The 14,558-nt window shown below is 44.1% G+C and overlaps 1 protein-coding gene across 1 annotated transcript in view; it reads right to left on the minus strand.

The window, feature by feature from the left end:
- The window catches only part of PAOX (polyamine oxidase), a 112,895-nt gene that overhangs the window by 41,676 nt on the left and 56,661 nt on the right, over window positions 1-14,558 (minus strand). The window contains exon 3 of the mRNA XM_082267663.1: window positions 12,279-12,472. Within this exon, the coding sequence (XP_082123789.1) occupies window positions 12,279-12,472 (194 nt within the window). The remainder of the gene's footprint in view (window positions 1-12,278; window positions 12,473-14,558) is intronic.

Consider the following 14,558-nt stretch of genomic DNA (forward strand, 5'->3'; position numbering starts at 1 on the left):
TCAAGTTTCAGCTCTGTAGCATGTCCAGAACCCCTAAAAAACATCATTTTTACTATATTTTCAGGGATACGGCTTCTCTGCGGCTGGCTTTTTTTCTTGCAGGCATTTAGCGGGCATTTTTTTAGGCAGGCATGTCATTTTCTGGATTTAGTGTCTGGGGGGTCTAAAAAGTGTACCTGTCAATTTTCAGCTCTGTAGCATGTCCAGAACCCCTAAAAAACAGCATTTTTACTATATTTTCTGTAATATGGCTTCTCTGCGGCTGGCTTTTTTTCTTGCAGACATTTTACGGGCATTTTTTGGGTGTCTTTGGAGGCATGTGCTTCTTAAAAATTATAGGAAAAAAGCTCTTTTTTTTTTTTACGTTTCTGGACAGACAAACAAAGCTATGTGAGACACACAACACTGCACACATGGGAAAAAGGAAATATGTAAAAAAAAAAACACAGGAAAAGGAAATTAGGTCACAAGACATCAGATTGTGATTGGCCAAATAAAAAGTTGCCTCGCGATTAGGTCGCGTCAAAGTCGTGCTAAGTCACGCCAAAGTCGCGTCAAAGTCGCGCCAAAATCGCGTCAAAGTCGCGCTGGAAGCGACGCTACTTTAGTGGTAGCGGCAGTGTGAACCAGCACTTATCGTGCATATGTTTAGAACACTGTTTGTAATAAGAAGGCTGTATACTGTATGAATTCTCATGCATTATTCCTCCTTGTTCTTCTTATAGATTTTACGATATAGTGTTATATTTTTAAGACACTCTCCAGAAGAAGCGCTAGAGCGCAAAACATGTAGAAAATTTTGTCGTTTTTCAGTTCACCTTTTGCCACCACAGGAGTTACATCGCCAAAAGCCTGTAATGCTATATGACCCTAACATTAGGTCAAAAGGCCTCCATTGTTTCAATATTGGTACCATGTGGTTGGGTGGGGTCCACTAATGATCTACTGAATGTGAATGTGTTGCTGATCTATTTTAAACAGTGCTTGTTTATACATGTATGTTATGAACAAAGAAAGTTTTTTAAGCTATTTTTGAAATAAAAACTTATATTTTTTTACGGCTTATTGTCATGTTGTTGTGCCAATAAAGTCCATTCTCTATGCAATAGCATTCTTTGGTCTCTCTATATAGTGGGACGTGGCACGGTTACATAGTGGTGTCCATAAGGCCATCTTGTGGTGACACTGTTTAATTACAATCTAGATTTACTAAAACATGTGCACTCAGTATCTGGTGCAGCTGTGCATGGTAGCCAATTTCCAACCTTAGCTTGTTCAATTAGGCTTTGGCAATAAAACCTGGAAGCTGATTGGTTTCTATGCAGACGTGAGCCTGATTTTGCCCTCTCCAGCTTTAGTAAATAAACCTCTAAATGTTCTGCACATTCGGACCCGATATCACTGTATCACTGGCTACACTCACTCAAGGGACAAGGATATTAAATTTTTGGCAGGATCAGCAGTTCTTCTTTGCACTTGCTAAAAAAATTTCCTGAAAAATGAAAACAAATGCAGCCACCATATCCAAGAACTGACGAGCTGCAATAATATGATGTTTGTAAGATCTTACCATAACATCTTTTTTCTCTGAAGTCCATTGACAGACGCAGCCTCATCTTCATCAGCTGAATGGGTTATGCTGCCCCCTGCAGGAGTAGTCTAGGCAGTAAAAGATTTTACATGTACACGCCCACAGGGCTGTCCCCACAGGCATAACCCACCCACACTCAGCTTAGCAAACCAGTTTTGTTGCAAGCAGTGAAGAAAAAAAAACATCCCCAAATTAGAGGGGTGGGTGCTGCGTCTGTTGATGGACTTCAGAGAAAAAGATTTTATGGTAAGATCTTACAAAAATCTTATTTTCTCTATCGCCCATCAACAGACGCAGCCTCATCATCAGCTGAATGGGACATCCCAAAGCAGTGTAGGCATGAGGGGTGGGAAGAATGAAACCAGAAAGTAATGCAAATTCCAAAGGCTAAACTTAGCCAACTGGGTAACATGAACCTCAACCAAACAACAGGAGCTCACCCAGGTAATAGACCCCTAAGAGAACAGAACGTACTCTTACGAAACAGCAGCCTGCAAAACCTTGCGGCCAAAAGAGGCATCCGAAGATACCAACAAATCTACCTTGTAGAATTTAGTGAAAGTATGCACAGACAACCAAGTCACTGCCTTACAAACTTTTAGAACAGAGGCCTGATGGCAAAAAGGCCAAGAGGCACTCAGCGCTCTAGTAGAATGCGCCTTCACAGGGAAAGGAGGAACCTGACCCTTGATGGAATAAGCCTGAACAACCGTCTGCCTGATCTATCTTTAAATGGTCCCAGCAGACGCAGCCAAACCTTTGGGAGGACCGTCCGTAAGGACAAAAAGAGAGTCTGATTTTCTAAAGGACTCAGTAACCGTCAGATAAACTCTTATCGCCTGGATCACATCCAAGGAGTGCAAGGCAATTTCCTTGGGATGCATAGGCTTAGGACATAAGGAAGGTAACACAATGTCTTCATTAAGGTGAAAATCCGACACCACTTTAGGGAGAAAAGACAGATTCGGTCGAGGACCACTTTATCCCTGTGGACCACCAAATAAGGCGACCAACAGGACAGCGCCACCAACTTAGATACTCTGCGAGCAGAAGTAACAACCACTAAGAAGGCGACCTTCTGTGAGAAGGAAAGCAGAGAAATATCCCCAATATTCACAAAAGGAGGCTTTTGAAGAACAGACAACACCAGATTGAGATCTCACGGAGGTAACGGGGATCTCCTCAGAGGAGCCAGATGACGCACCCCTTGAATAAAAGTGTGAATCAAGCTATTAGTAGCCAATGGACGTTGGAAGTAAATGGCCAAGGCAGACACCTGACCCTTGATAGTGCCCAACGCCAAGTGCTGCTCAACCAGTTTTTGTAAAAAGGCCAAAACCCTAGCTATAGAAAACAAGCGAGGGTGCAACTGCAGCGATTCACATCATGAAATGTACGATTTCCACGTACAATGATAGATCTTCCTAGAAGTTGACTTCCTGGCCTTTAAAAAGGGAAGGAATTATCAAGTCCGATAGACCTCTATCCCTCAACACCTTGCTTTCAACAGCCAAGCCGTTAAAGCCAGCGACCGTAAAGCAAGATGGAAGATCGGTCCTTGATCCAACACCTGACAACTCAGGCAATCTGCTTGCCAATTTTCCACACTCGGAATGTGGACTGCGGAGAGAGCTGGAACATTGGTTTCCACCCAAACCAGAATCTCGGCCACCTCCTTGGCTGCCAGGGCACTCCTGGTGCTCCCTTGATGATTGATGTAAGCCATAGCCGTGGCATTGTCCAACTGTATCCGAACTGGAGAGCCGCGTAGACGACTCATCCAATGGAGCAGGCAGAGCCTGATTGCCCTCAGCACCAGAATATTGATCGGCAAGGAGGACTCCTCTGCTGTCCAAGTCCCCTGTGCACAGTTTCCCCAGCACTCCACCCCAGCCCAGCAGGCTGGTGTCCATGGTCACCACCATCCAGAACATTGGTAGGAATGACTTGCCCTGGCACAGAACAGGTGACTGGATCCACCAGGACAGAACCAACTTCGTGAGATGGCTCAAACTAATCTTCTGATCCAATGACCGAGGATCCTTGTTCCACTTTGCCAGAATCTCCTTCTGCAAAGGCCTCCAGTGAGACTGAGCAAACGGGACAGCTTCGAAGGTCGACACCATTAGGCCCAGGGCCCCCATGCAAGCCTGCAAGGAAGACAATCGGATTCCATCATCAACCTGATTGCCCTTTACAGCTTCTGAAGCTTGTCTAAGGGGAGAAAGACCCTTGCCAGAGTAGAGTCGAGAGTCAGCCCCAGATAAGTGACCCGCACTGATGGCGTCAGAGCAGATTTCTGGAAATTGATCATCTACCCAAATTGTTGAAGGGTCTGAACTGTAATAGAGATGTTGCCCAACAGATCCAAATAGGAGGAGACTGCTCGCAACAGAAAATCGTCCAGATATCCCACAATCAAGATACCTTACTGACATAACAAGGCCAGCACCGGGGCCAGGACCTTGGTAAAGACTCCGGGCGCGGAGTCAAGGCCAAAAGCTAACGCCACAAATTGAAAATGCTCCTCTGCCACTGCAAAGTGGAGGAATCTTTGATGTCGCTTGAATATGGGGACATGGAGATATGCATCCTTGATATCGATGGAGGCCAGATTCCATGGACGCATCACACAGGAACACCAGGGCCTGGGCCACCTGGTCTAAAAGTTCCAGCTGTTCCGGAGGAACTATTTCAGGGTCCAAGGACCCCTTCAGGGCCCTAATCCATTCTGTAACCATCTGTGAAACCAAAACAGACACAAAGACCGTGTAATGTTCTGGTACCTCTGGTACCCTTATTTCCACATTTCTCTCTTAATATTGCGTCCCATCTTGCTATCCAAATGGGACGCATACACCTTTAAGGGCAATGACATCATCGCCGAGCGCCGATATGAGCGGCTATTTCAATCGCCGGCTTTCTCTCACTCATTGCTCGTTCAAACCGCATGTTCACCGCACCTTCTCTTGTGAAGCTGGAGCTGCTGGCTATTCCCTTTGCCTGAACTGAACCGGAACCTCGCTGCCGATCCGTATCTCGCTACTGGAACACCTCTCACTACTGAACTTTGTTACTACTACCTATCTAGTGATAAGTACCCCACAGGGGATTCCATACTAACCTGCACTTCTACTGTCATCTACTGCATATACCAGGACTATCTCTATCTAAGCTATTTCCTATCATCTGCATAGACTGTTAGCTCTTGGGACTACCATCAACTATCCTTGCACTAGGTTACTCTGTCTTGTATACTCCATCTGCTGTCCCCTACCATCTGCACTATACTTGACATTAGAACCTATCTGCTTACTACCATCATCTAAACACTCTCCTAATACTACTCCTAGGTGCTCACCATACTATAGCCTGTCTCTCACCTATATACTCACACTTATTCTTTCCCTCCATTAACATCAGATTGAGTGTATGTATATTGCATAAACAGGCTGTGCACAGTGATGAAGTCCTGAGAGTTGGATATGTTTGTTCAACAGAATCTCTACACGACTACTGAGTGTGACAATTCTGCAGCTGCAAATCCATCCACTAATAAAAACGCATGAGCATTACAGATTGAACGAGCCTTAAAAAAATTATGGATTCAGCAGAATTACCCACTCAGGTACTACAATTAAAACAGCAAGTAGATGCATTGATCCTTGCTCTTACAGGAGGTAAAAAACGAAAATCAGGCTTTAAGACAGCAGGTTGGCCGTCTCACGCAGCTTTCTGTTGCTCAGCCCCGTGAGCCTAAGATAAACCCTCCTCTAGTGTTTACTGGTGATCGGAGTAAATTTCGGTGAATTTAGAAACGCATGTCGATTGCTTTTCTTGTTAAAACCTCTGACCTACACCACTGACCAAATTAAAGTCTGTTCCATTATCTCCTATCTGACGGGTGAACCCCGGGCCTGGGCAGACGCTCTCTTTGAGAAAGATGACCCACTCCTTAACTCCTATCCTTTATTCCTAGCGCAACTCGCTAGTTTATATGAAGACCCCAATAGGCAGAGTACTGCTGATACCCAATTGAGGGCTTTAAAACAAGGAAGGAGACCTGTTGAAGATTTCGTGGCAAATTTCAAAAGATGGTCCCCTGATTCAGGGTGGAACGACACATCTTTGCGAACGCAGTTCAGACTCGGCCTATCAGAGGCCGTTAAAGACGAGCTCGCCCGAGCGGATTTACCTGGCACTTTGGATGGCCTGATGCAGACCAGTATCAATATTGACAGACGACTGCGAGAAAGAAAGGCTGAGAAGATGGACTTACCATTTTCCAGTCCTTCTCGGATGTCGCCTGCTGACCCTACTCCTATGGAGGTAGGAATGATACGCCCACCTTTGACCCTTTCCAAACGTGCCAGGAGGAAAACCGAACATCTCTGCATGTACTGCGCATCCTCGGATCATTTGATAAGCGGCTGTCCCCTTGTCAGCAAAAAAGAGGGTGAGTGTTCAAATGTCTTGCTAGGGGGACTAACAACTTCCTTTTCTAATCCTTATCTTTTTGTTCAATTGACATTGCAGTGGGACCAAACTAGGATCACCACCAAGGCTATGATCGACACTGGATCTTGTGGAAACTACATTGATACTTGTTTTGTCTCCTTAAATAAAATACCTATTGTTCCAAAACCCAAACCTGTCTCTGTTAGTTTTATTAACGGTACCCCTTTATCAGTTTTATTAACGGTACCCCTTTATCCTCCGGTCCCATCACCAATCAGACACAGGCACTCCGTGTAACTGCTGACAAGTCTCATGTGGAGACCACCACCTTTGATGTATTAACCTCACCACATTTTCCCATTATTTTGGGACTTCCCTGGTTACACATACATCAACCAATCATCGATTGGAAAACAAGAACGCTAGCCTTCTCTTCTCACTATTGCGAAACTACGTGTAATCTCCCCCCATATGGTAGGATCCTGTCTGTGGTGTCGGATGACATTATACCAAAATGTTATCAGGATTTATCGGAGGTTTTCCTTGAGAAAAACGCTCAAGTGTTGCCTCCCCATAGGGACTATGATTGTTGTATCGATCTACTCCCTAATAGTAAGTTGCCTTTCGGTCACGTCTATCCTCTTTCACAAGATGAACTCTCTCATCTCAAGGAATATCTGGATGAAAACTTGGCAAAAGGATTCATCCGACCTTCTACTTCCTCCACTGCTGCTGGACTCTTCTTTGTCCGCAATAAGGATTCTAGTCTTAGGCCTATCATTGATTTCAGACAATTAAATACCATTACAATAAAGGATCGTTATCCTTTACCTCTTATTCCTGAACTTATCGAACAGGTGCGCGGAGCTTCCTACTTTTCAAAATTGGACTTAAAAGGGGCATACAATTTAATTCGAATCCGTGAGGGGGATGAATGGAAGACAGCATTCAGAACCAGATACGGACTGTTTGAGTACCTCGTGATGCCATTTGGGTTGTGTAATGCTCCCGCAGCCTTCCAACGTTTTATAAATGAGATATTCAGAGACTTGCTTGATGTTTGTGTTGTAGTATATTTGGACGATATACTTATTTATTCTCATTCCTTACCTGAGCACATAAAACATGTAAGACTTGTGTTGTCAAGACTACTTGCACATAACTTATATGTTAAATCAAAAAAATGTTTATTCCATAAAGAGGAAGTACTATTCCTAGGATACATTATATCTAAAAATGGAATCAAAATGGACATGAGCAAAATATCCTGCATTCTGGATTGGCCTTTGCCAACCACTCGCAAAGCATTACAAAGGTTCCTCGGATTCTCTAACTACTATAGGAAGTTCATTAAGAACTTCTCTGCGATTGTGAAACCTCTCACACAACTTACAAGCACAAAAAAATCATTCAAATGGTCAGAAGAAGCAAATGGAGCTGTCTGTTGAAATCAAGCTTTACTTCTGCTCCCATACTACGCCATCCAGGCCCATCCCTTCAATACATCTTGGAGGTAGATGCGTCAAATATGGCAGTAGGAGCAGTTCTCTCACAACGACCAACAAACACCTCACCTCTTCACCCAGTTGCTTTCTTCTCAAAGTCATTAAGCAGCCCCGAGGTGAATTACCCAGTAGGTGAGAAAGAGTTGCTAGCCATAAAACTGGCACTAGAGAATTGGCGACATCTACTTGAGGGTACTCAATTGCCAATCCTTATATATACTGATCACAAAAACCTTCAATACCTTCAGACTAATAGAACTCTTTCCCACCGGCAGGTACGGTGGTCGTTATTCTTTTTGAGATTTAATTTTTTAGTAACCTACACACCTGCAGACAAAAATAAAAAAGCGGATGCGCTTTCACGATTAGCCGAGAATGATTGCACCGAGGTTCCCTCAGTTCCTATAATACCACATGAACGTATTGTCGGCGTCGTTCGTTCCCTGAAGGAGGAGATTTTGCACAGCATAGGACTGGATTCACCTCCACCACAACTAAATGCTGACGCAGAAGGCTTCCTTTACTACAACGATAAATTATACATACCCCCTACTATGCGAACCAAGATCTTGGAATTGTCGCATGATGTACCTATGGCAGGACATATGAGTATGACTAAAACTTTCAATCTACTTACTAGGCAGTTTTGGTGGCCAGACATGAAGACAACCGTAAAAAAGTTCGTTTCATCTTGCGATATCTGTGCAAGGTCTAAAATTGACAATACGAAACCATCGGGTCTACTTTGTAGTTTACCAATACCCCAGGTTCCGTGGGAAGTGGTATCCTTAGACTTCATAGTGGAACTACCACCTTCCAAAGGATTCAACACCATCTTAGTGTCAGTGGACCATCTGACCAAGATGGCACATTTCACTCCTATCCGAAGACTACCTTCATCCAAACAAACAGCGGAATTACTTGTGAAACATGTCTTTAAGTTACATGGTATTCCAAAAACACTGCTGTCTGACCGTGGTTCACAATTCATCTCAAAGTTTTGGCTAGCTCTATGTCAGATACTACGAAAAGAGCGTAAACTTACTTCTCCTTACCACCCTCAGACCAACGGACAGACAGAGAGAGTTAACCAGTGCATTGAGCAATATCTACGTTGCTATACTTCATATCTACAGGACGATTGGGTGGATCTCGCGGAATTCGCCTATAACAACGCGACCCACAGCACTACTAAACAAAGTCCATTCTACTTAAATTATGGGTTTCATCCCACACTCCTTCCACCACGTATTTTGCCATCAAGTAATCCAGTGGCATCTGATTATCTTGCCCAGATAAAGTATTCCCTGGGATTACTCAACAATACCATCTCACATGCTCATAGCCAACAAAAGAGGTACTAAGACCTCCGTAGGAAACCCTCTCCCCAATATGCCATTGGGGATCTTGTCTGGCTTTCTACAAAAAATCTGAGATTAAAGATCCCTAGTAAAAAACTTGGACCTCTATTCCTGGGACCTTTCCCAATAAAGAAGCTTATTGGAAAAGCTGCAGTACAACTCACATTACCAACAGACCTCAAGATACATCCCATCTTCCATGTGTCGCTACTAAAGCCCCATGTTCCTAACCAAGGAATAAGGCCTACCATATCACCTCCACCTCCTGTACAAGTTGAAGGTGGAGAAGAATTTGAGATAAAGGAGATTCTGGATTCCTGTATCCATAGAAGAAGACTCCAATATCTAGTACGATGGAAGAACTATGGGCCCCAAGATGACACCTGGCTGGATACCTCCGATATACATGCCCCTAGACTGATTCGCAATTTCCACTCGAAATACCCGGAAAAACCAGTTCTAGAGGCCTTCCGGAGCCGGCCTTAAGGGGGGGGGTACTGTAATGTTCTGGTACCTCTGGTACCCTTATTTCCACATTTCTCTCTTAATATTGCGTCCCATCTTGCTATCCAAATGGGACGCATACACCTTTAAGGGCAATGACATCATCGCCGAGCGCCGATATGAGCGGCTATTTCAATCGCCGGCTTTCTCTCACTCATTGCTCGTTCAAACCGCATGTTCACCGCACCTTCTCTTGTGAAGCTGGAGCTGCTGGCTATTCCCTTTGCCTGAACTGAACCGGAACCTCGCTGCCGATCCGTATCTCGCTACTGGATCACCTCTCACTACTGAACTTTGTTACTACTACCTATCTAGTGATAAGTACCCCACAGGGGATTCCTTACTAACCTGCACTTCTACTGTCATCTACTGCATATACCAGGACTATCTCTATCTAAGCTATTTCCTATCATCTGCATAGACTGTTAGCTCTTGGGACTACCATCAACTATCCTTGCACTAGGTTACTCTGTCTTGTATACTCCATCTGCTGTCCCCTACCATCTGCACTATACTTGACATTAGAACCTATCTGCTTACTACCATCACCTAAACACTCTCCTAATACTACTCCTAGGTGCTCACCATACTATAGCCTGTCTCTCACCTATATACTCACACTTATTCTTTCCCTCCATTAACATCAGATTGAGTGTATGTATATTGCATAAACAGGCTGTGCACAGTGATGAAGTCCTGAGAGTTGGATATGTTTGTTCAACAGAATCTCTACACGACTACTGAGTGTGACAATTCTGCAGCTGCAAATCCATCCACTAATAAAAACGCATGAGCGTTACAGACCGGCTTTAAAATGGAACCCGCCAACAGGTGATGATGGCGGGAAAGGGATTCCACCCGCCATTCCACCGGATCCGTAAAAAACGGTGAATCTTCCACAGGCAAAATAGTAGCTTTATTCAACCTGGAAACAGGGTGGTCCACTTTAGGTGGCACCGTCCAATGGTTAGAAACCGTATCAGCATAAGGATACCAGCGTTTAAAGCATTTTGACACCACTAACACGTGCTTAACGTGCCGCCATTGGTCATTCATAATATCATAAAAAAGTGTCAGGACAAGGGCAAACCTTGCCAGACTTTTGAGTCCTGTGGGAGCCAAAAGCCACCCGCGTCCCTGCTGACGTGGGCTCATCAGCCAATTTTAAAGTTTTCCACACTGAAATAATCAGGGCTTCCACCAAAGCGCGTTCCCGCACTGCAACTGAAGAAGACAGGTCCTCTTCCCCATCTGACATCGAGGACAGCAACCTTTAAGGTAAGGGGACATCCGGTGCAACCACATCAGCCTCTGAATCAGAGGGCACCACCAAAGATAGAGAAGGCAGCGGCAGTTTTCGGCTATTAACCTTTTTCCTGACAAAATCAACTTTGGTTGCCAGGCTTTCCAGAGCTGCTGAAATCGTGGCCAGCGACTGCGATCCGGACTGCTTGGAGTCGCACAGAGTGGGTCTGAGGGTGAATTCACTGCCTGGGACTACATAGTTAAAGTTACCAAAAACAGAGTACTGTCGCTTTAAGAAACGCCAATCGCGGTTCCCACCACCGATTGCAGCGGTCTGTAGAGTCCCCCTTTAAAATACACTAACAGCAGAGTGTGCAGGGATATGCCCGCAAAGACCCCAGTACTGTACCACCTCCAGAGAAACACTCCTGATCATCCTTAGCACATGGAGAAGAGAGACAGGAAATGACCTTGGCCAGCAGCAGGAAGCAGAAGCACAGGAGCAGTACAGAGGATTACACAACAATGGTTGCCAATACATTACAATAGGAAGCTCAGGAAAAATGGCTGTCTCATACAAGTCAATGTAAAAAAGCTGTACATTGCCCACACTTAAGATGCCTTGCAGACAGGGACCAACACAATGAAGGCTTACAGGATCCACAACAAGACCCAGCAATCCACAAGATACGATGCTACCCCCTCAGGGCGCCAGGTGCCCCCAGTCACATAGCCCCCTGCAGAGATGGGAGAGGGAGACAGGCACAGAGACCTGGTACTGGGCAGGCCAGGGGGATCTTTAAGGAGGTCCAGGTCCTATTATCCCCAGGAGAGGGCCCACATTCCCCCAAGGCCACCAGGGGCAAGGAGAGCCCCAGAGAGACCTCCTCCCACCCAAAGTGGGGGTGCTGCCAGCCGAGGGGTACGCTGCGACTCAGGGCGTTCCAGGTTGTCGCGTCCCGGCGAGGCATCCGATCGCAGGCTCGTCCCCATCCGGAAAGGGGCTCCGTCGTGGCGAGGTCTAGTGCGGGACTATAACCTGCTCACGCTCATAGGCCAGGCTGGGGGGACCATAAGGATCTAGATTATCCAGTGCGAAGCCCCACCCGGCATTGCTTGCAGATCACCAGGAGAAGTCCCCTGACACTAGCTAGCAAGTGAGTAAAGAGAAATAAAATAAACTATTCTGAAAAGAATAAAAAAAACTGAGACGGGAGTCCCAGCAGGAAACCTAGGTCCTACTCCTTCTCTAGGCAGAAACAAACTGGTTTGCTGAGTTGAGTGTGGGTGGGTTATGCCTGCGGGGACAGCCCCATAGGCGTGTACAGGTAAAATCTTTTACTGCCTAGACTACTTCTGCAGGGGGCAGCATAACCCATTCAGCTGATGAAGATGAGGCTGTGTCTGTCGATGGACGATAGGAAAATATATTTTATGGTTTTGGGTTTAACTATATTTAAAAAAAACACATTAAACAGAAATATAAAACACATCAGGTTTACTTTTTGTAGGGTGCCAACTGTGTACAATATATTGCAGCACAGTTGCTGTAATCTGCACCAGCACTTGGCACACTGTAATGTAATGAATGTTATCTAACGTACTGAATGTTACCTAATGGCACAGTGACAATTACATGATCCGCCACAAATGTGTCTCCATCCTCACACTGCACTTGCACGGGATACACAGGGGAGTCTTTGCCCTGGAAGGAACCATCCCAGTAAATTCTCTTAACAGCTTTGTTCAGTATTACAGTGTCATCTGGTATATTTGCTTTTATCCGATTCACAAGACTTTCAAAGCCCCTGTAATTAAAAAAAAAATAAAAAATTAAAATGTGAAAATATGCCACATTATACCTGTTAAACAGCCTTCGCAACTGTTACTGATAACATATATCAAGAGCATTTGCAAAAAAGAACAAAACATTTTTATATTCATAGTCATACGTAGCGAGCTAATAACGTATACAAATAACATTGTACATTCATAAATAATTGGTCAATTCAAGAGGCTCAATTGCAGGAACACAGTTTTACCCGCGTTGTAAAGATACAACATATATCTGGGTTCTAGCCTGCAGTTGGGCCACACTCGGCATGTTTCGTGGCCAAACCCACTTCTTCAGGAGTATAAGAACATGAAAGGACCAAAGTCCTGCAAGGACAAAACATACCTAAGTCCAAAATATACAGCTAATGAGAAATAAATACATTTCTTTTGTAACAAATTGTTTGGTAGCTGTGGAGGATGACAAATGTTCACTCTGGGTAACAATACCACCAAAGATCGAGTTCAGAAAAGGCGCCAATATTACTTTCCCCTGGGGGCGAGTGCTGGAGCAGATACAATTAGCCAACCTAGGCGGTACAGATATGGTAATACAGAAATCATGATCATAGTCATAGCAGCTAAAAAAAGATATAGCAGCAGATAAATATCTTCAGTACATACCACACTAGTGTTGCAGACAAGAGACCTCCTAATATGTGGCTATGTAGGGAAATAGACCAAATGCCCAATCAGAATTAGATAAGGTGGAAACTGTCCCCAAAACTAAACAGAATGTGTATTACTGGGAGCATATTGTCGCCTAAGATAGATAACGAGCTAGCTTGTACATACAAAAAGGACATACTGACTTCTAAAAGAGGTATATATTAACAAGAGCGTATAATAAACTGTAATAGGTGGCAGGCAGACTTGTACATACCAAAAGAGCATGCATTGAGAGTACCGGATCAAACTGATAGGACTCTGATGATAATGTTGTTACACTCAATCACAGCAATGTCACTTTGCTGAAAAGATCAGTCATTTAGACACATGTTGTAAGTTGTTTATGGTCCTTAGAACAAGGATATCCTTTGGAGAATGATCAGTGGATATATATATATATAAAGACGGGTGTGTTTGTCAATGTGCATGTGCAAAAATATGCACATGTTAATAGCACATTAGCCGCTAGATATGAAATGTAATCAATGCAGTCTAAGTGTCCTTACCCAGAATGATTCAAACATGTTGCCATGAAGGCGTATGGAGTCCTTGTATAGTTGTCCAATTAAGGCCTGTAGGGAAGGGTGACCCCAGTTAATCGGCAGAATCACGAACGGTTCTCACAAAGGATCGCACACTTGCCCCCAGGAGACCGAGGGGCGCCCCCCCAATGATGGAAAATTTAAATGCCAGAAGAAAAAATTCCTGTGTAAAGTGATGCTCCACAGTCACTAAAACAATACACAATATGATACAAGACAAATATAGCGCACATCTTAAAATTCATATAGTGAGAGCTAAAAAAAAAAAAAACAATTAGAAAAATATTTAAATAGTTTTCAAAATTTTTTTTTTATATAAAACACAGTTTCCTGGTCGTCCAAATCCAGGGTTCCCGACGAGTATGGGCTAATACGCAGAACATCCAAATACAGACTGCAATGGGACCATGATCAACAGGCCTATATACAATTGTTCATATCAACTAGGGTGCGGCCAGAATGTATGAACATGCCCTAGAGGGGGATTAACTTCATAATTGAAAGCGATTAGGGATCAAAGAAAGAGAACCAAAAGGTCCCCTTTTCCTTGTCATCACATATGATTTATAGAAAAGGTTTGTAAGTAATCATTTCATTAATACCAGGTGGATTGATCGCATTTAATCCTTCAATCCATATTGTCTCTCTTTGGAGGATGCGTTTATCCCAATCCCCACCTCGGGGGTCCGGGGGGGACAACTTCAAATACAAAGAAAGTAATTACTGAATTGTCATATCTGTGATGCAATTCTATGTGCCTAGTAATCGGAGTAAGAATTTTTCCCCCACTTGAGTAGTATAAATGGTCCCCTATCCTCTGGCCAAACTGACCTATTGTCTTTCCAACATA

The sequence above is a fragment of the Pelophylax lessonae genome (genome assembly GCF_965119305.1).
Source record: "Pelophylax lessonae genome assembly, chromosome: 9".
Classification (NCBI taxonomy): Eukaryota; Metazoa; Chordata; class Amphibia; order Anura; family Ranidae; genus Pelophylax; species Pelophylax lessonae.